The 23,913-nt window shown below is 45.7% G+C and overlaps 1 protein-coding gene across 2 annotated transcripts in view; it reads right to left on the reverse strand.

Moving 5' to 3' along the window:
- The window catches only part of Col6a6 (collagen type VI alpha 6 chain), a 136,380-nt gene that overhangs the window by 52,459 nt on the left and 60,008 nt on the right, over positions 1 to 23,913 (reverse strand). For both annotated transcript variants that reach the window (XM_021207057.2, XM_029543458.1), the window contains exons 11-20: positions 21,715 to 21,869; positions 20,366 to 20,458; positions 18,980 to 19,033; positions 17,084 to 17,155; positions 16,959 to 16,985; positions 14,523 to 14,567; positions 14,378 to 14,431; positions 13,064 to 13,126; positions 8,547 to 8,612; positions 6,962 to 7,015 (exon numbers count right to left, since the gene is read on the reverse strand). In XM_021207057.2, the coding sequence (XP_021062716.1) occupies positions 6,962 to 7,015; positions 8,547 to 8,612; positions 13,064 to 13,126; positions 14,378 to 14,431; positions 14,523 to 14,567; positions 16,959 to 16,985; positions 17,084 to 17,155; positions 18,980 to 19,033; positions 20,366 to 20,458; positions 21,715 to 21,869 (683 nt within the window). The remainder of the gene's footprint in view (positions 1 to 6,961; positions 7,016 to 8,546; positions 8,613 to 13,063; positions 13,127 to 14,377; positions 14,432 to 14,522; positions 14,568 to 16,958; positions 16,986 to 17,083; positions 17,156 to 18,979; positions 19,034 to 20,365; positions 20,459 to 21,714; positions 21,870 to 23,913) is intronic.

Here is a 23,913-nt window from a genome sequence, read left to right on the forward strand (position 1 = left end):
TGAAAGGACACTGATATAGCTATCTCTTGTGAGGCTATGCCAGTGCCTGGCAACTATAGAAGTGGATGTTCATAGTCATCTATAGGATAGAACACAGAGACCCCAATGGAGGAGCTAGAGAAATTACCCAAGGAACAGAAGGGGTCTGCAACCCGATAGGTGGAACAACAATATGAACTAACCAGTACCCCCAGAGCTCGTGTCTCTAGCTGCATATATAGCAGAAGATGGTCTAGTCAGCCATCGTTGGGAAGAGAGGCCCCTTGGTCTTGCAAACCTTATATGCCCCATACAGGGGAACGCCAGGGCCAAGAAGTGGGTGTGAGTGGGCAAGGGAGTAGGGCGGGGGGGGGGGGAGGGTATAGGGAACATTCGGGATAGCATTTGAAATGTAAATAAAGAAAATATCTAATAAAATAATTTTTAAAAAAGCCATCTTCAAGGCCCAAATTCTCTGTCAGAGAAGAAAAGGAAGTCATTTTCAAAGGGCTGGAATGATAGCTCAGTGTCCAAGAGCGTTTGCATTGACAGGCATCTGCATACATGTGGTACACATAAGTTCACATATTCACACATATGCATGCAATTTGTATAAGTTTAATAAGAGTCTGTACCTTTTTGACACAATAAACTGTTACCATTCAAGACAATTCATTGTCATTCTGAAAGACATCCACCAGCAGATCATTTCATTCAGAAAACCATGTGCTACACTTTAAAGGTTAGTGGACCCCCCCCCCTCAGCACACAAACACATACACACACACCCTGAGTCTTTGACCTCGGGAAATCCACACTCTTCATGTACTGGAGGAGGAGGTATAAATACTGCAAGTATTTACAAGGCAGAGCACAGCACATGCCCAAGGATGGGAAGACAGTTTCAAAGACAGGGATAACATCCAGTTGGCCAGATGTGAAATCCTCCCAGAGGAAGAGATTTGGAGGTTGGCCTCAGGGATGTGTGTACAACTCTTTCCATCAGGAACACAGCCTGGGTAATGAAGTAAAGGCAGGAAAACAGGAGGCGTTGTAGACACTGACAACAGGGATGGGAGAGGAGAAGGGAGCTGTGGGGTCACTAGGCCGACAGGCTTGTCCCACACTCAGCAGTAGCCCCTGGGGTCTGGGGTGCAGTTGACACACACGGTTGGACCAGGTTTCCGGTGAGTACAGTTGGTTGATGTAGAGGAGAGGAGAAGAACGCTATATTCTAGCAAAACAAAAAAAAAATTCACCTGTAGGTTTTTAAGGACTGCAGAGAGAAGAGCTTCACATGGAGGAGGCCTCTCTCTGGCCAGTGTTTGAAACATCGACATTTGCTCCTGTTTGTTTTTTTAATGTACTTGTGTATATGGATGCATATATGTGTGTGCACACAGACACCAGAGGACATCCCTTATGTGTCATTTACCTTGTGTTTTGAGACAGGGTCTTTCCATTGGCCTGAAGCTCACCAATGAGGCTGGGGTGAATAGCTGGCCCACAAGTACCAGGCATCCGTTAGCTTGTTTTCCCAGTGCTGGCAGCGAAAGGGTTCCAGCACTATAACCCGGCTATGCTCTATGGACTCTGCCTTAGTTCCCCAGGCTTGCCCACAAGCATACCACCTGGGCCATCTCTCCCACTCTGCTCCCATGTGACTTTAAGATCTGATTTTGAGGGGCTAGAGAGATGGCTCAGCGGTTAAGAGCACTGACTGCTCTTCTAGAGGTCCTGAGTTCAAATCCCAGCAATACCATCTGTAATGGAATCAAATGCCTTCTTCTGGTGTGTCTACAGTGTACTCATATGCATAAAATAAAAAAAAGATAGATCTGATTTTGAAAAAGTTCAACGGCACGAATCACCGTATCTCTGGTGTCTTTGCTCTGCCCAAGGCTTGGGGGCCTGGTGTGGTGAACAAAAACTGACTCCTGTCCCTAATTAAGGAGGTTTAGGCCCTAATGGGAGAGACCAAACTTGACATCTAAGATTACGTAAGTGACAGGAACAAATCCAGAAGTGGCCACTCAGGGCTCGTGCTGCTATAAATTACAAAGTCATGGGAGAGAGACCTTGGCAGACATGAGACGCAGAAAGCAGACAAGGAACTAGGGCAAGTGATTTTGCAGCTATTGCCTAACACTTTCAAGTGGTTTGCATGGGAAAGATAATCTCGGGTTATTAGAAGGGTACACTCAAAGGCTGACTGGGGCTGGTCACACACCCAGAGATCCTGACTCCTCTTTAAACGTGAGTGAGCACAGCAAGGAAGGGAAATTCCCTCAGGAGACTGAGGGAGAACAAGGATGTAAGACAGACTCAGCAGTTCCATACTTCCCACAGCCTGGCTTTCTGGGTAGATATGACTAATTTAGGGCAGAAAGTCACCAGTAAGCAGGCAGGGTGTTAACGGCAGATACCCATGATTCCTAAGTGTTACTGGCAGGCTCGTGCCCAACATTGCTGTCCTGGAGTTCTCTAGGAGGCCTGTAAAGAGGTACCTAGAAGGATGAATGGATAACACCACAAAAACAATCTGGGCCAAACCAGGATGAAAGCCTGCATTTGTTCAAGGCTACAGTTGCTTCTCATTACCTCTGGCAGCAGATTCCAATTCTCAGGACAGTCTGGTTCAGAGAGCACCAACTCTGGCACTTCCCGCCAGTGCCCCGGGGCTGTGCTTTCTGGCTGCTTCCCCTGCCCTTGGTCCAGGCTAGTATCTTGGCTTCCCTCGGGTAATCGCTTGTTCCACCGGGCAGGCCTGCCTCCCTTTCCATCAGTTGCCTTCAAATAGAAGAGGGGTTTGCCGCCTCTTCTTCCTTTCCAGGAAGCATCTAGCAAAGTCTGGGGACATTTCTTGTCAGGGATGTTGTTGGCACCCAGTGAGCTGAGGTCAGAGGAGACATGAGCATCTTTCTGTGCATGACACAGCCATTCCCTATAAGCAATGCTTCAAACAAAGTGGAGAAACTTTGCTATGGTTTACTCCAAGGTTCTTATTTTCTGCAGAGAAGAGAATGTCTGCCTGAGTTCTTAGCTCTAGGGCTCAGGCTCACTGATGGTGTTCGGTGTTTGTCAAGTGAGTAGACACCAGGCTGGGGTTAAGCTGGAGCCCTTTTCCCTGCCTGCCATCCCCAGCCCCCACTACTGGCCACTCTCTAACCACTTGTCAATTCAGCAGCATTTTATTGCACTAAGGATTCCTCAATGTTCTTCATCCAGGTGCATATTTTGTGGGTTATATAAAGTGCTGGTAATGGAACAGAGAGCTTTGGACATGAGACAAGGACTCAGCCTCGGAGTTACACCCGCAGTCCAGTGTCTACCTATACTTTACAGTTTTATAAATAGCATATTTTTTTTCTTTTCTTTTGTTTTGTTTTTGGTTTTTTGAAACAGGGTTTCTCTGTGTAGCCCTGGCTGTCCTAAAACTCACTCTGTAGACCAGGCTGGCCTCAAACTCAGAAATCTGCCTGCCTCTGCCTCCCAAGTGCTGGGATCAAAGGCATGCGCCACCACTGCCTGGCGCATATTTTTTTTTCTTAAAGAAGAATAACTTCTTGCAATGATTAGAAAACTAAATTCTTACTTAATAGTTGAATGCAGATCAAGCAAAAATGTCAAGTCCTCCCTAAAGTTCTAAACGTCAGCAGGGTGGGAGAGATGACTCAGAGGTTAAGGGCACTTTGCCGCTCATGCAGAGGACCCAGGTTCAGTTCCCAACACCCACATGGTGGCTCACAACGATCTGTAGACACAGGGAAACCGATCCTTCTCCTCACCTCTGAGGACACCAGGCATAGGTGCACATACATACATAAAGACAACACACTCAAACTTTTAAAACAAAGAAAAACAAAGTAGTAAGTAGCTTTTGATAGTCACGATTCCTGCCCTGATGGGATTTTTCTGGTAGCATTCTACACAATGGCACTTTTATTGAAAAGGGGCGAGGGAGGGGGGTCACATGATTATCCATTTAAAATTTCAGGGTTCGACTGGAGAGTTGGGTCAGTGCTTGTTGCTCTCCCGCAGGACCCAGGTTCAGTTCCCAGCACTCACAGGGCCGCTTACAACCATTTGTACCTCTAGTTCTAGGGGATCCAATGCCCTCTGCTGACATCCCTGGGCACTGCATGAAAGGGTGCACAGATATACAAAATACATTATGCATTAAAAAAAAAACCAATACAATCTTTAAAATCTAAGTATTACATTTAGCTTCTCTTGAATAGAAAAGTAAAAATAAGGAACCAGGAGCCCAGTGGTGCCATCTCTGCTACCCTGCCAATCTCACTTCCTTTTGCCTTCCTGTGCTCCTCAAGGTCTACCAGTTGGCACTGTTGTTCTGTCAATTCTTGAAGCTTTTACTCAGAGGAAAAAGTCGGTTCTTTCAGACTTGAATGGCTCGCCAGAGCCTCTCTTTCCGCCCAGTAACTCTTCTTCTAATGGGAAAGGGGAAGGACGGGGGTTAATTTGCCATTTGGACATGATTAGCCCCACTTTCTTTTGTGGATTGATTAGTTAATCATCGGATTCATTGGCAACAAAGATTGGCCATCTTTGGAAGGGACCCTGTAGACCGAAAACCCCTGGGGAGGAGTGGTGGGACATGGAGACACTGTCTAAAACACCGTGGGGTCAAGAGAAGTCTTGCATCTTCCACCAACTTTTGGCATTTGGGGGATTCTTGGGATTCACTTGAAGCCCTCCAGGTCCCAGCGTATCTGTCATAATCTGCACTGAGTCCCTGTACCCTCGCTGTTCACAGCCTCCCTGGCCTTGGTTTCTGGTCACCAGTGATCCAAACAAAACACAATACAGTGTCTCTCCATCCTCTATTGCCTCCTCTGCTCGGTGGGGTGTACGGGGCTGTCCCCTGATCCTCTCAAATCTGCAGAGCTGTGTTCACCTGTTCTTTGTGGAAGGTGAAGTGACTGAGAGAAATCTGATCTGGGCTTCATAGCTAAGCAGCAGATGAACTTCCTTCCTCTCTGTAGTCCACATGCAAAGCTAGTTGTCCGGGTGTCAGTCCTTGTCTGTGACTGGAAAGTGGGCTCACGGAGGTTTTTTATTTTATTTTGCCGAGTTGTACAAAAGAGGACTATAGCCAAGGTTGTGCCCCTGCTTTGTCATTTGTCACTAGTCCTGCTTTGACTGGTGCGTGACATGAAGGCACCCATCACCAATGTGTGGACCTCCTCCTTGGAAGCTGTTCAGCATGATAGGACCTCTGGGGGGTGGGGGCACAAAACAATAAATACACATTCCTTCACACCAGGACTTCCTGGGTTGATATTTTTAACACTGAAAATGTTTTGCAGGGGGATGTAAGCCTGCAAGAACGCCCTTCCAGAAAGCTAAGAGCAGAGGATAAACACCCCCTCATCTGCATATGCATCGAAGCAACACTAGCAAAGCAAAGGTTGCTAATAATCGCACTCTGCACAGTTTGAATGTAATCTCAGCTCCTATTTCCATTTTCCAGCCTCATGAAGAACATGGGTGTGCTTCCAGATGCAAAAACACTTTCCTGGCGGAGTCTAATAGCTAGTTTCATAAACTACTTCTGCCCAGAGAACACAATACCTCCTGAGTGCCACCTACTCAACTAGTTTTTATTTGTGCTCAATTTTAAGACATTTTGTATTTTGAGGGATGGGGTGAGCAGGCTGGATAGCTAAACAAAGAATGGAAAAGAAAATGCTGTGAAATGAGACAAAATTGGTATAATTTAGACTCTTACGCAGGTGTGGAAGTGAATTCCTTCAAATAATCTCTTATTGGATAAAGGCTTTCTATTTGGAATCTCTGTGTGCTTTTCTAAGCAGTCACACATGGAATGTTTTAAAGTGTGTATTTAAACAAAGCCAATAAAATATACTAAAAACAAAATAAAACTGCCCCTCCCCCCATGGGTTCCATTGGCTAACTTTTGTCAACTTGACACAAATCTGGGAAGAGGATATTTTAATTGAGAAAATGCCTCCATAAGATTGGCCTGCAGGCAAGTCTGTGGGGGATTGTCTTGATTCATGATTGATGTAGGAGGACCCAGCTCTGGTGCTACCACTGCTGGACAAGGGGTACTAGGTTGTGTAAGAAAGCAGGCTGAGCAAGCGAAGAGGTGCGATTCAGTAAGCAGCATGCCTCTGTGGATTCTGCTTCAGTTCAGCTTCTGCCTCGAGTTCCTGCCCTGACTTGCCTTAGTCATGGTGTGTGAGTTGTGAGTTAAGATAAACCCTGTCTTCCCCAAGTTGCCTTTGGTCATGGTGTTGTGTTCTATCACAGTACCAACTTCCCTAAGGTATTCAACAACCTGGTCTAACCCTTGGTTACATGCCGACATCAGACCTTTTCTTTATTTCTCTTTTGATTTCTTTTATTTCCAATTTTTAATTTTTGAGAATTTCATATATGCGTTCACTATATTTAAACATTATTTTTACCCCTCCATCTCTCTTTACCCTAAGACATGACAAGGATGCTATACCCTTTAAAATCAACACTATGACTGCCTAAATAAGACTTGCATGTTCACATTAGCCGCAGACCTGCTGATACAGACGAAGAACTTTAGGTTGTCAACCAATGGCTGCTGAGGGAGGGAGAAGCAGTTTTGTTCCCAACTTTCTTAATAGTCATAAAATGAAGCAGACAATAAAGCTTGGACACTCAGGAACATCACTGGCAACTTCAGTTAAGTCAGCAAGTAGGCCACACAGTGACCATTTTCCCATCATTGACAAACACTCTCTTTTCTCTACATGGCAGTTTTTCTTTGTGGGTAATTTCCCATGCAGTCAACACTTTCTTACCTAGGCTTTACCAGGCCAGTCCTATGCTGAGACAGCTCAGTGTCTGTAGATACCATCCCTAGCCATCGGCAATCCCACCAATTCCCTACAATCAGCCACTTTCAGCCCAGCTATGGGATCCATGAATCTAGAAGCTCCTTGCCTCAAAGGGCTCTTACCAGCTCTCTTCTTGAGCCTGGTGTTCCCGGAGAGCCCGGCCAGCCTCTTCTGCCCTGCCAGAGGAACAAAAGAATGTGTGGTGACATTACATCACTGACAGGTTCCATTTTAACATCTGTCCATGTACCAGAAGGGCTCATATGAGGGATGGAGTCATCTCTTCCTGTACTGTGATACTGTCTTCCATTGGTCACAATCACACCCCTATGTGGGTCACAGGGATCAACAGCACAACTCCAACAACATGGCTTTGGGCTTCAACTGCTCATTGCCACTAATTCATGTTTGAGACATGGGTCAGAATACTTAGACTATCCCTACTCTGTAACTTAGCATAGCTTGAATGTGGCTGGCAGGCCACTACTGGTTGGAGCTTTTGTGTGCATTTGGCTGTGTATGTGTGTATTTGGGTGGGGGCCTGTACATGCATTCAGGTGCATATGGGGGCTGAGAGGTTGACATACGGTCTCTCTCAATCTCTCAATTACTCTTTACCTTATTGTTTTAAGACAGGGTCTCTAACTGTAGCTGAATTTGCAAATTCAGCAGTACTCACTGTTCAAAGAGCAGAGGACCCTCTTGCCTACTGTGAGATTACAGGTCTATGCCACAACAGCTGGCTTTTAGAGTAGGTCCTGCGGATCTGAACTCAGGTCCTCCTGCTTCCGAATGGAGCATTGTACCAAGTGAATCATCTCCCCAGACCCCAGCTGGGATTCCTACATTTAGACTGCTTCTTTGTCTACACTGTGTAGATTAATATCTGCTCATGAATAAAGCCTCAAAATTCCCCCAAGTGCAAAAGTATGGGATGATTGTTTAGCCAAGAAAACACAAAAGTAAGCTGTTCACCATATCCTGCAAGTGAGAAAGGGGGCAAGAGGCGGGGGCCTGGTGTATGAAGCAGGTCATGGGCAAAGCCGGAGGAGGAGGGAGTGTGGCTGACTTCTTCCTACCGCATCAGACTTCTTCCCTATAGGTAGTTAGCAAGGGAACGTGCTTGCTTAAAGGCATCACACATTATCCACATAATTTTTTAAATCCTAAGTTATAGGACAAGGGAACTAAACTGTGGTCTGTGAGATTTCAGAACAACACCCCCCCCCCCAGAGATTTGCCTCCTGGGAGGAGCCACCCATCACCAGCTCTTATCTTTCCAAAGCAGGCTAACAGGGGTGCTTCTTCCTCGCTTGTGTGGATAGCAAACTAGCATCCCTGGATACTGGGATGGCCAACAACTCTGGTAGCCCTTTAAAAAAGTCTTTTCTATTCAATCAACAAGTCCTTCCTTTCAAGCTAGAGCTTAGATGTTTGTATTCATGAGGACCTTGTGAGTGCGGCTTAGTGCAGCCAGTTGACAAACAATGTTCCTAATGTTTAGAAGTTCAGATGTTTCTAATGTCTTGCAGCAAGAAATAAGCAGGAGTGAAAGATTTGTTCTTTTTGCTTCCTACAATAGTTTTTTTTTCTAAGTATATTCTCTTATTATTCCAAATCCCCCCCCCCATGTGTTTTATATTCTAAGACTCCGAGCCTCTTAGCCACTACGGTAGCAAGTTTACTTCCAAATGCCCACATAATTACTTGTCTTCCGAGGTCTCCTTTCAAGCCCTTGGGTCCTTGTATGCTACTGTCACGTCCAGGAGTTCCCTAAAAAGAGGGGGGTTAAAAAAAAAAGGTGAACAGGATTTTAATGGAATGTAAATTCAATATAGAAAGCAGAACAGTGTTAAAGTGAAAGGTCGCTCACGAATATTTGACTCGCCTCCTTGGCCTGCTGTTAGCAGACTCAGAGCGGATACCTAAGGTAAGCACACGGGGAGAAAGCAAGGGCTTGCTACAGGAGCTGTGGCCAACAGAAGCTAGGGGACAGACCTTGTGTCCTTCCCTGGGGCCGGAGCCTGCCCTGGCTTTTCCTCTTGTCCTGGAGTCCCAGGCATGAGAGAACTGGTGGGAGTCCTCTCTTCTTCTTGGGAGAAGTTAAACACGCGTGACACAGTCATCATACCCACACATGAACTCCAACCAGTGAGGAAGAATACACGCCTGTCACACTGCATGAGCAGCAGCAGTTGCTGGGGGGGGGCAGACACTGGGGCAGCTGCCTCTGAGTTGCCCAGGTGCTCTAGGGTACAGATTTGGCCGAGTCTCCCTCCCTCCCTTGCTGGGGTAGCCTTCAGGTGCCCCTAAGTTACCCGTGCCCCAGTAAATAACCCCCCTTATTTATGTCCCCATAATAAACGGGAATAAACTCACTGGCCCACTAGACTAGACTTGGATGCAATTGTTTTCTTTGGTCTGGCATCTGATGTGGGCAGATGTTTGCTAATATTGCCCTGGGAGAAGTCACAGTACACCCAGCAACCTGTTTGTCCCCAAGTTCTAATCTCTTATGCTTGTGCCTGGTTTTTAGAGAAACCTGAACTCTGGAGGTTCAATATTCACCCCAACATCCCGGCAGCAGCTTGCAGGAAATAGCACCATTGTGGGATACCGTCCTCAGCAGGCCAAACTATAAAGCTTCTAACTTGGGGACCACAGGCGAACTGTGTATGCACGGTGATGAGACCATCCATGGAGCCCGTCAAGCCAATTAATGCTCCAATAGGCCGAGAAGGAACAGCAGTAATGCAGCCCTGCAGAGCGCCAGCTGCCGCGCTGGTCTGCCAGCAGCACCCTGGATTACCTCCAATCAATCAATAAGCAATTCGCAATCACCAACAGGGATAAGGCACTGTTCCTGACACTTAGTGAGCCTATTTATTTATTTATTTATTTATTAAATAGTGTTTGGACTCGGACTTAATAGGGAGAAAGAGGGGCGCCTGGACTTATTATAGGATTGTTATCACTAAAACGTGCTTGATTCTCCTCTCTGCCAAACCAGGATCATTTTCTACATTTTCATTTCCTCCTCAAGCTTAAGTACATGTCTCTTAAGTCATCACCAAACATGGACAAAACAACTGGAAAGCTATTGTTTTAGTGAGATTGATAAGGAGGAGGAAACCACCTGCAGGATTTACTCATTCACTTAGTAAAGCTGAGACGGGCTCTCTTATGTGGCCTTGGCTGGTCTGGGAACTCTTCTGTGTAGACCAGGATGGCCCTGAAGTCATAGAAATCTGCCTGCCTCTGCCTCCTGTGTGCAACCAAGCCCTGCTCAAGTCCGGAACTTTATTCCACTGGACACATAAGACCGTTAGTTTGAAGGATAACATAAGAGGAGTTGCACACCAGGACTTCAAAACAGAACCTCCGACCTCCATATGTGTGCAAGTTGCTTGGTCAGTGTGAGTATAAACCCTTTAACACAAATTTACAACCAAACATGGACTTCTAGTAAAAGTGTATTGTCAGGTGATGAACTTGTTAAGTCTCTGTAAATCAGAGCAAGGTTTTATTCAGCTTTCTCCTGGTATTGTATGAAATCTTAAAAAGTTATCATCAAGAGCTGTGTGTGTGTGTGTGTGTGTGTGTGTGTGTGTACACCTGTAATCCTAGTACGTGGGAGGCAGAGGCAGGAGGATTCAGAGCACAAGGCCAGCCTTAAACAAACAAACAAGCAAATAAAAACCATCTAGTCAAAAATGGGAAATTCCAAATCCTTGTTTAGATATTTTTCCAGGAATTTGTGCTACTTGCATGAATTCCTGAGGAAAATACGATCCTATGTGTGGTCTATTTATTCTGTCAATGTTGCTCTTCCCAACTTTTCCTGAAATAGCAACTCGCTAAAACCACATACACAAAGTACAGAAAGCTGTTTCAAATCTAAGCTGCACTTTTCCAAACAGGTGAGAAAGGATGGCTAAACACTGGGACCCATCTAAGGCCAGCATGACTGACACCGCCAGAGGCTCTGGTGGCACCAACTGTCAGCCATCTTGACATCACACACCATCACTCTCAAAACTGACAATCTCTTCTCAGTATTCAAGTTCTTTAGACAAAGGTGAAAACACTAACTCTGCATGGTACCTGTGTGGAGGTCAGGGGACAACCTGGCAGAGTCAGTTCTGCCCAAACCTTCATGTGGTCCTGGGATTGAACCTAGGGCATCAAGTACCTCTACCCACTGAGCCATGGAGTTCACCTGATTTGAAAGGCATGCTATATAGTCACACTGTCCATAGCATACAACTAAGAGAGTTTCTGATAAAAAAATTAATATATTGATGCCTCAAATGAGCTCATAGTCATAGTATCAAGCTAAAATGCTCATGTTCTAGAGCCACCATTTCTTGCTTACCTTTTGTGAAATGACACCCATACTGTTTCCTGAAGCTTCATGACACACCTTGAAGTTATTTGAAATTATCAGGAGATGCTGACCGGCAAACAGTATCATCTTCAAGTGAAGACTCCGGTTTAAACTCTGCATTTATCTGTGTGCATGTGCACACACTGCGTGGGCACGTGTGTATCATAACACACGTGGGGGAGTAAGAGGGTAATTTTCTGGTGTCAGTTCACTCTGCCTACCATGTGGGTCTCAGGGATTGAACTTGTGCCCTCAAGCTTGATGATGAACGCCTTTCCCCATGGAGCCAGCCATCAGCCCTCTGCTCTTGAAATACGGCTATTTGTCATGCATGCAGCACATTTACAGCATTGACTTACTGCACTAAGTCTCCACTCTCATCAACATCTTGTGTACCCAAGAGGGTATCAGACAAATGTCCCTTCAATGCCCTACCCCCCCCAGCATTTTTTAAACAGTTTTCATTGACTGTAGGTGTTCTAATCAACACGTAGAACACTAATCTTGTCCATATGGTGGGAGAATAGCTCACTACAAACTTTTGATAAATGTGTACTGGCTGAGCAAGCCAGGGGGAAGCAATCCAGTAAGCAGCACCTGTCCATGGCCTCTGCATCAGTTCCTGCCTCCAGGGTCGTGCCCTGTGTGAGTTCCTGTCTGACCTCCTTTGGTGATGAACAGCAATGTGGAAGTGTAAGCTGAATAACCCCTTTCCTCCCCAACTTACTTCTTGGTCATAGTGTTTCATTGCAGCAATAGAGCCCTGACTAAAACAGTTTGGGAACTGTAAAGATTATGCTCAATATAAGCACACATGTCACCATCCAGAAATTCTGTTCCTAAGCTATATACTTGATATAATGTTTATCTCAAAGAACATGCAAAAGAACATTCACAGCAGTACTATATTAGTATAAATATCACACACATCTGTCAATAATAGAATGGATAAATATATGATAAATACCCAATGGAATAGTATACAATAGTGATCTTGAGTGACGTGTGTTACAGACCTGAATGCATCTCCCAACCATGAAGTGGAGTAAAAGCAGCCAGAAACAGAAGAACACATATACACCGATCCTATTCACATGAAGCCCAGGGGGCAGTTAAACCTGATAGCCTGTGCTAGCTCGGTGATGACCCCAGGGGAGGGTGGGAGTGACTGGGGCATGCACAAGTCACTTTCTAGGATTCGGGCATGTTTTATTTCTTTACCCAAGTGATGAGCACATGGGTGTCTTCCAGTGAGCAAGTCCACACTTTTATAGCTAGGCGCTGTTCTGATGCATGTGTCACAGTTCACCAGAAAGCTCACCAAACATTTCCATTTCTCGAAAAGGTCCATGGCCATTCTTAGAGTCGCTGACCGTGGGCATGCTGAGGGGAATCCCACGGCATTGACTTCCACTGGCGTGGCGTGCTCACCCATGGATGTGCCTAGTGCCTTCTTGGCTGGTTTGTAGCCTTACATGAGCATATACATCCTACACCCTGATGGTTGCCTGACAGAATCCTCCCCAAGTCCTTGGCTTGGGAAGATGAAGCTGCTATTCTCAACAGAACCATAATCTTGGGAGAATTGACAAAAAGAGACTTTTTTTTTTCCTTCCGTGTTTTATATTTTGAGGTGCTCGGGGAAATTAATCAAATGGATTACAATTCCTTCCTAACTCTGAGGCACAAGAATGAACATGGCAAAGAGGCACAGAAACTGCATTTAATTTCTCCAGTTAAGACTTCAAAGTTGGAAGCTCAGGATTATGCCCATAGTCCCATGAAATGGAACATCTCTCCGCTATGGAAGGGAGCCCCACAGGGCCCATGCACTTACCGGATCTCCTCGCAGTCCCTTGGCTCCACGGTCACCAGAAACCCCTCTCCTGCCTGGGTTTCCCTAAAGTTAAACACAGACCAGAACAAAGAGCAAGATGGGAGGTTTTAATAAACTTAATAAGCATAAAGAAAGGGCTTAGATTCTCTTTGGTTTGAATAATTAAATATTTTTCCACTGAGGTTGTTTTAAATCTGGAATAAGGAACTAAAAAAAAAATAAAATTAAAAAATTAAAAGTTTTTGGCATCAAATAAGTGACCCCATGGTGACCTCTGTTATTTACTGCCCTCTGAACTCTGTTCCCGGTACCTTTGTTACCTTGCTTATTAGTCTTTTGCAAAGGATTTTTTTTTTAATCTTTTGTTTTAATGAGGCTGTGGAAATTCGAAGTTCATGCCATTTGCCTAAGGACATCTCACAAGTAGAAAGTGGATTTCAAAATCGACTGCTCATACCATGAGGAGCAAGCAGAAGCCTGAGGGGTGAGTGGCTGCCTCTGTGGCCCAGATGGAAAGGAAGGAGATCAGTGTCCTCTCACCAGCTGCCTCACACCATGGCCTCAGCCAATGCACGCCCCCATTCTTTCTTAATGTGGTAGCTCCTTCCATGACCCCAATACTTTTTCATCCTCATATCCGGTCATTTCTCACATTAACTGTGAACTGAGATCCAAGCATAGTAGGCAATATTTATATTCTCTCTCTCTCTCTCTCTCTCTCTCTCTCTCTCTCTCTCTCTCTCTTTGTGTGTGTGTGTGTGTGTGTGTGTGTGTGTGTCTTGTTTTACACAGGGCCTCATTATGTAGCCTTGGCAGGCTTGGAACTCACTATGCAGACCAACTTGCCCACAAACACAGAGAGCTGCCCATCTTTGCCTCCTGAGGAGTGTGCTAAAATCAAGGGCATATGCTGCCATGCTTGGCCCCTCCCCTAGACTGAGGACTGTGTGGCTTGATGGGACTCAAGAGAAAGAGAAGGGAGTGTTGCTGGAAGAGATACAAGACCTCAAGGTGCCATGAGAGGCCTTCTGTGTTTCTAGTTGCCCTCCACAGAAAAGTCATGGTTCATGTGCAAAGAAACACGTGTACACCGCACAGACCCGAGTCGAGGTTAGCCCATGCTCAGCCCTGAATAGCAGAACCCATTGGACACGTGAAAATTAACGTTCACCATTGTATGTGATGGTTTCATGAATACTTGTCCCTAAGTCAGTCAGTCTGTAGCTATGGCTGATGAGCAAGTCTAAGGCAGCCATTCTATTTATTTATTTATAAACCATGCAGGCTCATAGTTTCTGTGTCTCGAATCCCTACCTGAGATCCCTCGTCACCCCTTTCCCCTCTTCTTCCAGGAATCCCACCGTCACCCTAGAAAATGGAGAAGGGAAATCTCAAATTCTCATCCTCTCCATGAGAGCCAGCTGAGGAAGACATCTGCGGCAGGAGGCGAGTGTTGTACCTGTTCTCCATCTAATCCGTCAAGCCCGTCTTCCCCGACTTCACCCTGCAGAGACAGATGTGATTAGAACACAGACCACATCTGTCAGATACACCACAGCCCAAGCCAAAAACAGTCTCAGGGGTTACGTGGTGAGCAACAGCCTCTGTTAGCCGATGCCTGGGTAATGTTGAAGATTAGTTTCAGTAATAGAAGCTGTCTAGATAGAACTCTGAGTTCATAGTACCCCAGTCAGAATGCCAAATAACAAAATGGACAACAAACGCCAGAAGGAATGATGGGAAAAAGAGAGCCTCACTTACTGCTGCTGGGATTGCAAACTGCTGTGGTCACCATAGAAATCCACGTGGAGAACCATGGAAAGGCTAAAAACTAAAAACTACCATACGACCCAGCTACACCCCCTTGGTAGGCCTGGACATCATACTCTATAGTTAATAGCTCAGCCAGTTCAAGGCTGCTCTGCCCACAATAGCTAGGAAATGGAAACAACCTAAATGTCCTTCAGTTGACAAATAATGAAACTGTGGCATGTACATATTATGGAATACTATTCAGCTAGAAAGACAAATGTCATCATGAACTGCACAGGGAAATGACGGGACTAGAAAAGACTACCTTGAGTGAGGGAACCCAGACCCACAATGCTGCAAATGCTGTGTGTCCTCTCTCATCGGAGGTCCTCACCCTGAATCTTCAGATGTGAATGTATAGCCTGGAGTGACTACAAACCCCAAGAGAGTAAATGGGACATTGCCAGAATTGGGAGGTTGGGGAGCAGGAGGGCAATAGCAGGGCCTCAGTGATCTGATTAGGGAAATGGGAAAGGGAGGCTCCTTAGGGAGGGGGGAAGGTAAATACAGAAGGTGGGGGGAGGGCAAAGGAGAGAGCTGGGCACAAGGCACCCAATAGGGGAAAGAGGCAAAGGGAGACTCTTTAGGCAGGGTAGGGAAGAAAATCCAGAAGGAGGAGGGAAGTGGGCGAAATACTAATAAGGATGTCTGCTAAGGCCATAAGGAATCACATTATTACCTATTTATCAAAATGACCCTATAGTACATGTAATTCAGGATATAAATATATAGTTTGGGTGAACTTTTCTCATCTAGGCTGACACTGGTCTCTGCAAGAGCCAAAAACCACCTAAAAATAAACCCAATACCAGACCTGGGAAGCCCTCTTTTGAATTGTTGGCCAGGAGACCCTCCAAACAAACAGCCTATTGCTATTGTCTTCACCTGCTCCACAGAGGTGGAAGGTAAGTCCCTCTTGCTGAAGACTACATCCATCTCAGACCCAGAGCCCAGAAATGCAGAACTGGAATGACCTGAATGCCTCTTCCCTGAGGACCAGCCTTCATGGTACCAGAAGGCACTGTGTAAGCTTCCAAAGACAGGAGACAACCAACGTCCTTGCCAGCTATGATGGCTGTGAACCACCATGACCAGCAGGGCATGAGAATCCTAAGGGTGCAGTAGTGGCACTTACACCCTGGTCGTAACCAACAGCTCTCTATCTGTACTTAAGATCTGCTCAACAAGAATGAGAACATGGTCCTTCGGACCTAAGCATCCCTCAGTGTAGTGAAGTCATGGATCTTGGTGGAGAACCCACAAGTTTACTGACCTAGCAACTCCCAAACAACACTCTGAACATTTGTCCTCGTGCCCCAGCTAAGTGCACTCCTTACAACCTCCCACATATCAAGGAAACTTCCTTGTGGCAACAGACAGAGACAGAAGACAGAGGCCACTGCAGAAAGTCACAGCCAATCAAAACACAGAGTTTTGGAGCATCGTCACAATGGATACGCCTACAAAACACTTAAGGCCTTAGGAACATTGTTGGAGAAGGGGAAGGGGGATTGTGAGAGCCAGGAGATCAGGGAGTTTGCTGTGAGATTGTCTCTCCTAGTAACACCAATAGCTACACTCATAAAATCTCGCCAACATGACTACGTAAACATGAGCTACACAAGGGTAACAGCAATAGAAATGTCAGGGTGAGTGGAAAGAGCCTGCAATCCTACACAAAGAGCTATAGTCAACTAAGAATACAGTGGGAGAAACAGTGTTCCCAGAGAAGAGTGCAGCAACTGGTCATCCAACATTAAGCGGACAACTCTGAAAACATATATACAAGGAACATTAAACAGACTGAGCAGGCTGTGTTTATATACATGTACATACAGGCATGCAACAACAATTAACAACAACAACAACAACAACAACAACAAAGAGGCCATGGATTTGAGAGAAAGAGGAGCATTATATGAGACAGTTTGGATGGAAGAAAGGAAAGAAAGAAATACTGAAATAATCTCAAAAAAAAAAAAAAACCTTAAATGAAATAGCTGGTACTAAAAATAAATAAATAATCAATCAAAATTTTCTGGATAACTGAAGGGTAAATAAAATGCAGGGCCTGGTGCCATACCTCTTCTCCACTGAGTCCTCTGGTTCCCTGAAAACGGAAAGGACATCAGTGTGAGTGTGGGAAATGCAGTGGGCTGCCAAGATGACATCACAGTGTGGCATGGGTAGGGCTTACAGAGTCCTTACCTTAGGCCCTTTGGCACCGAAGCATCCCTTTGTACCTTGCTCTCCCATTGGCCCAGAGGCTCCCCTTTCTCCCTGAGGAAAAGCAGAAAAGCACAAAACCAGATGAGTGTGTGCTTGTTTGCTAGTGCAAGCTGGGATCTGTCCTGGACACCTGACAAGTGGGTTTGGTTTTTTTTTTTGGTTTTGTTTTTAAGAAAACATCTGTCTGCTCATGACTTACATTCCGGGACTCCAGCCTATGAAAACAAAGAGTGGAAGTAAATCAGATCTATGACGATGACAACCCTTTGCTCTGGATGCCATCTGCACACCGCCTGCATGGCCCCTTCCCCAGGTGGCCACCACATTGCTCTCTTTAAATCTCCTTACCATGTGTCTTCACTCTGCTCTAGGCTAAGATTCGGTACTCTTTGCCCGGTCCCTGTGACTTTAAGACTTTGACCCATGACCTGGGTCTGAGCATCACCCAAGATGCTGCCTGGTCCCACCGCTTTGCTAACCCTCACTCACTGTCCGTAGCTAGACAGCAGCGCGTCTTCTCCAGGGGACTTCTGCAGTGTCCAGCCACACTGACCACGTGCCATTCTGCCAACCCCAATCCCAATCCTTTGACTCCATTGCTGTTTTGAACACGTTTCCCCTTGGCGGTAGAATAAGATTTCCCACACGCTTTAGCCAGAGGAACTCCTTGTTATCCTTCACAAGTCTGCCCAAGTGTTACCCATTGTTTGGTAACCTTTTCTTCGAAGGGTCAACTCCAACCGGGTTTGGCCTTCAAGCCATTAGGTTTCTATTCTTGCTCAATACCGTCAACTCCCTGTGCCTCCAGCACAGTCATGGGTAGAACCGCTGGACACAGTTCCTTTGCTTGTCTTCTCACTCGTGTGGAAAGGTCCGTAGGTAGGAGCAGGGTATCTTTGTTCTGTATCTATCTTTTCTCATTTCTGGGGTGCTCACACTGCTAGGGTGCATATGCATTGGATATGTGCAGCAGTGGTTTTTTTTTTGTTTGTTTGTTTGTTTTTGGTAAACAATGAAGCGTAAGTATATACTGTCAAACGAATGCATGACCGGATGCATAGAAGGAAAAAAGGAAGAGAAGAAAGGGAGAAAAGGGAGATGGGGGAGGAGGGAGGAAGAAGAGGGGGAGGAGGGAGGAAGGAGAGGGGGAGGAGGGAGGGAGAAGAGTGGGGAGGAGGGGACTGGAGAGATGGCTTAGTGGTTAAGAGCACTGAGTGCTCTTCCAGAGGTCCTGAGTTCAATTCCCAGAAACTACATGGTGGCTCACGACCATCTGTAATGGGATCCGATGCCCTCTTCTGGTGTGTCTGAAGAGAGCAACATTGTACTCAGGTACATAAATATTTTTAAAAGAGATAGAGAGAGGGGAGGAGGGAGGGGGAGAGAGAGGGAGGACAGAAGGAAGGGGGAGGAGAGAGGGAAGAGGGAAGGAGGAGAGAGGGGAGGAGGGAGGGGGAGAGAGAGGGAGGACAGAAGGAAGGGGGAGAAGAGAGGGAAGGGGAAAGAGGGAGGAAGGGGGAGGAGGGAGGGGGAGAGAGGGAAGACAGAAGGAAGGGGGAGGAGGGAGGAGGGAGGAGGGAGGGAAGGGTTTCGGATAAATTATGTGGTGCATTAGTTTAATTACTAAATGGCCTGGGCAAATGGCAGGGGTGTGGCTCCTGTGGCAGGAACTACCTTTCACACCAAGTTAACTGTGCAGCATAGGTGGGTAAGTCAGAGCAAGGCGGTGACGTAACCACCTCTAAGGAGAAGTGTTTCCCAGGCACAGGGAGGGTCAGGAAAGACCCAAGAGTATGCACCCGAATCCTCAGAGTCTGGCCTTGGTTCCCTTCTTATGTTTGAGGGACAGTTGAGCTGTAAAGGGTCTTGACTTACAGCAACGCCCTCCTCTCCCAGGTAGCCATCACTGCCTTTGAATCCTGGGGGTCCCTGAAAAAAGAGGAAAGAGGAGAGAACATGAGCGCTCCACAAACTGGGAAATGAGGGTCCGCGGGGCAGATCCACAGCTCGGAGGTTAGACTGCAAGTGCGACGGGAGAGTTTGAAAATGTCCCTGGCTCTCCAAACCTCAAGCTAGTGGCGTTTATACAAACAAAAAGAAAGGGAATTTCCACACAAGTATCCAGATACTCATGTTTACAAATGTGGGGGCACTGTGAGTATGTATGTGTGAGAGCCTGTGTGCGAATACATGCGTGCATATGAATATGTGCATGTATGTATGTACCGGGGCCGTAGCTGGTATGTGTATGCACGTGCGTACACCTGTGATAGTGCACTGACCTTCACTGTCTTCAGGAATACCAACGGAGTCGACATTCCTCTCTAGACAAATAGATTTGTTCTTGGCAGACTAGAATTATTCTCTTCTCATCAAAATAACCCTTTCTTTTTTTGGGAACCTACTGCTATACATAGAAAACCAGGCCACACACATTTTTTTTTTCTATTCTGGTTCTTGATATATTTTTAAATTCTAGTATCCTCCTTCCATGAGGTGTAAGCATTCCAGAAATAATTAGTTCAAAGGCTTCTACAGTGACAGAGCTCTGGTGACGGAGGGTGGGGGGAGCGATACGGCATGGTGGTCACAAATCCAACCCATATGTACAGTAGCAGTATTAAGATCATTAAATGTGTCCCATCGTGAGTCTGGGACATATTTGAACATGTCCTAATGCCTGAAACAGAATTCTTATGCAAGGATATATAAATGTTCTCTGCTTAGTAAGTATATGAATTAGTGTTATGAACAAACAAAACTAGACTGTCTGGCCCACTTCTGTATGTATGCCTAGGGATGGCAACACTGTCACATTTGCTGCTATGGCAGAGCGACCCGAGTTTGATTTTCAACAGACTATATACAATATTGACTTGATTTGAATGTCACTGCTACAATCAAAAGGAGAAGCTGAAGTGGGTTACTGGTGTGGAGGAGAAGCTTTCAACATTTAGTGTGAGCATCACTGGGCTCTACTGCACTACCATTTCTGGTTGAGCACTGGGTTCATCAAATGTCCTGATGACAGTGTCTCTTAAAACCCCTTGAAGAACTTTCAAACAATTCTAATTTAGAAGACCAAGGAAAATGGCAACTACCTAATCTGACAGGGGAAAGGGGTATCATGATAAATGAATGGACAGCATCCTCTGGAGGCTCAGCCTAGCAGGCAAAACCTCTCTATTTCCACCCCAGCTCATACCTGAAAGGCATGTTATGGTTCAAATGGCGGGAGTTGTAAGTCTGAGATAAAGTCACCTTTTTTCCTGCTGAGCCTGGATCCCCCATAGCGCCGTCCCCTCCTGTGCACTTGCAGAGCAGACAGCAGCAGGTCCTCTCCGCAACATTGATCTTGGGGGAACAGAACGATAATTATTCGGTAGCATTGATCCCCAAATCCCTCACATGAGCTCCACTGTGGGGTCCGCAGTGGCAGGAGCTCTCTTATCATCGCTAAGAGGTCTACCCTGTGAGGAATTCCTGATCAACCCACAAAGTGTTCCACCTCTGCAGATGGCATCACTTCAGCCATGACAGACATCACTTCAGAGCAGACAGCAGCAGGTCCTTTCTGCATACTAATTATTAATGGGGTTGCCTCTTGTCAACACACCTCACCCTAGCTTTTGCTCATTGTTGGTCACCCTACATATTCTACCCTACGTGCTTTGTTCAGTAAAATGAAGGCATGCCATATTCTCGTGGCTCCATTTATAAAAATCAGCTTGTTTGTAGCATCAGACTGGTACTTTGAAACACTGCTTGGAATAGCATCCCCTGGAAATATATCTAGAGAGTTCAGATTTGACTTTGGAAATGTCAGTTGCATGCCAACATTTTAGAACCATTTGCTACAGAGGGTGTGAGCACGAGAATATTCTCTTTATGTGATGGTCAAAACAAAATTATTTTGTATTTAAAAATAACATGGTAAAGACACATCTTCTCTAGGTGTGAGACTGTAAAAACTGAACAAGTGCATGACCGTCTGGCAGAGAGGAGACAGCCCAGGCAAACCCCTCGCTCACTCAGAAAGCCCACCCCCAGGCCCACGAGGTCTAGCTCCTCCCACACACTCCCAGCAAGCTTTGTTGCTCTGCTTGACCTCTGCAGTAATTGGGCTGCCATTTACAAGCTGTGCTGGAGGGAGAGCACACACTTTGGACATCAGAAGCACCATGAGCTGTGATACTCAGAGCCGCACGGAACCTGAGAACCTGCTGGCCCAGCAAACAACCTGGACCTGTCCATAACTCAGGTTCATCTTGGTCCACTAGACTCGTGGATTGACCTGGCCAGCGCAGGTGGTGCTGTTTAAGTGTTTATTCTTCCTCCTGCCACTTCGTTTGCCCCAAGTGTGTCTGTCAAACATAGTTTGCCCCACTGTACTATAAAATCCTTCAGACACCATGTTCTTAGATTGTTTGCTAAATTCATAAAGGCCCATCTCATCTTTACTTAAAAGGTCGGTATTAGTTCAAATCCATACTCATCAAAATTAAACCTGTATACGAGATAGTCAAAGGCTTAAACTTTTGGAACTAAGACTCCAGCCCAGTGGTGGGGGCATTTGCTTAAACCCTCCATCCTTTTTCTGAGTCACTTACTAGTTGCCTTGACAGCTGACTCCCAAGGTTCCTCATTCCAATTGTGAACTGTGTCCTGTATTCAAATCCTTTCCCAAATTCAATGTAGAGGAGGTCAGCCAGGTCACTGGAATCTGCAGCTCCATCCACAGCAATGGTTATGAGGGCATTCAGGCCTGTTCAACACAGTCTCCAGGTGAAGTGGGCTTGCGTCTCTTAAATCATTCGGCAGACTCAACCTTAGCCCACAGCTGTTCTCTATTGTCTATGTCCTCTAGTCCCATAATGCAATGTGCATAAATAATAGCACAATACTAAGTGAATTAAGCTGGGGGTGCAATGGCAGGATTTCAGAGCTTATTGATTGAATGGAGCCAGCGAGTTAACCAAAGATCTGACCACATGGCTTACCCAAGTGCTTTGGAATCCATATGTCAAGAAAGTGAATGCTCTAACTTTTTAAAAAACCCTTTGTGGAAGGTTATTAAAGCCACGATGTCAGAATCACCTAGGAGCTTCCTCAGAAGTACAGACTTTGCTGAGACAGACATCCACATTGAGTAGCATCTTTCAATAAAACAAAGAATTGCACAAGAAGATGATCAATTCAAAGAAGAAATAGGGGATCTTAGGCCTTAGTCCATATCTTCTGAACCTGAATATGTATTTAAACAAACCTCCCAGGCAGAGCAGTCGCCTAGCATGTGTGATGCCTGGATTCAAGCCCCAGCTTTATGTACAGAAACAAACGTGTAAACAGAAACAGAAATGTGTGTTTAAGGGCAAGAGAGATGTCTCGGCAGTTTAGAGCACTTGCTGCTCTTGCAGAGGACCTGGGTTTGGTTCTCAGCACCTACATGGTACCTTGACACCACCTGTAACACAGTTCCTCTTCTGGTCCCTGAAGGCCCCTGTACACATGTGGGACACATAAACTAAAAGCAGGCACACACACACACAAATTCATGAATGGTAGGGGCTTCCAATGCCCTCATAAGGAACTGTTGCTCCAGTTGTAACTTTAAGTGGAAACAAATGTTGATCACGGAGAGCAGCATCTCATAAGCCTTGGAGTTTTATAGAACAGAATCTCTCAAATGTGACGGCTTAGGGTAGGGTTGCTTCCCAGTGACTGGTTTTGAAAACAAAGTATTAAGTAGACTGGCAACCATCCTACATAACAGTTATATTAGCTTTCTTTCCTAACTGTGGTGTGCCTGGGAGACAGTTAAATGATTTACATGCATTATCTTATTTGTACCCTCTAAGGCACACAGATCTGGTTCAAATCATATTTTACTTTACAGATGAGGTAACTGAGGCTCCTGACTTGCTGGTCTCCTTAGGCTTTCATCCAGAGCCTAATTCCAAAGCCTTACATCCAAGGACACTTTAGCAAAAAACATACAGAAGACATAACCATGGAACCAAGGGCAAGGGCAACCCTGCACGTTCTCATTCTCCTGCAAATGCACGTGACACACGTGACACAATCTGAATGGGATTTGGAGAGGTAAATACCAAAGCAGATAAGGAAATACTCAAGGGCTTTCTCAAAGTCAAGGTCCCTTCTTAGGTAAGTCGGAACCATGAGGTTTGAATGAAGAAAATAAGGGAGTGAGGTTGGGGGGTGTGCAGTAGTAGCTTCGATCGGATTGGAGGAGAGGCCAATACAGTGGTTAGCTGAAGGAAAGGAAGGAAGAAAGGGTTAAATCAGATGGCCAGTTTGTTCTGGTTTGCCTGAGACTTTCCTGGTGTTAGTCCTGTAAAATTCCTGCCCTGTGGCAGACAAACTAGAATAACCGGCTGGTCACCCTTCTAAACTAAGAAGGGGGAGAGAGAAGAATGAGTCTGTAGGTGGGCTGGGGCAGCAACACTATGCAGCTGAGTTAGGCATGACCTAAGAGGAAGGCATGCTTATGGAACTATTTATAAAAAAGTATTGCCACATCTGGTTTCCCTTACAAACTCCAGGAAGTGTGAAAATGTGAGCGTTACAAGATCCGTGGGATCCCAACATGTAGGAAATATGCATAGAACTATTATTTATGGGCATAATTCTCAGAATTGGAGTATTCAATCATGCTCCCTCCAGACTCATTCACTACAGGAGTCACAGCCTTCAGTCAATGTCTTCAGTTGCTCAAAGTGAATCAAGGCAGAAAAAAAAAAACCTTCAAAAGTGGTGAGAAGGAAGAACCACTTTGTGAGGAAATTCCA

Source organism: Mus pahari, chromosome 10 (genome assembly GCF_900095145.1).
Source record: "Mus pahari chromosome 10, PAHARI_EIJ_v1.1, whole genome shotgun sequence".
Lineage (NCBI taxonomy): Eukaryota > Metazoa > Chordata > Mammalia > Rodentia > Muridae > Mus > Mus pahari.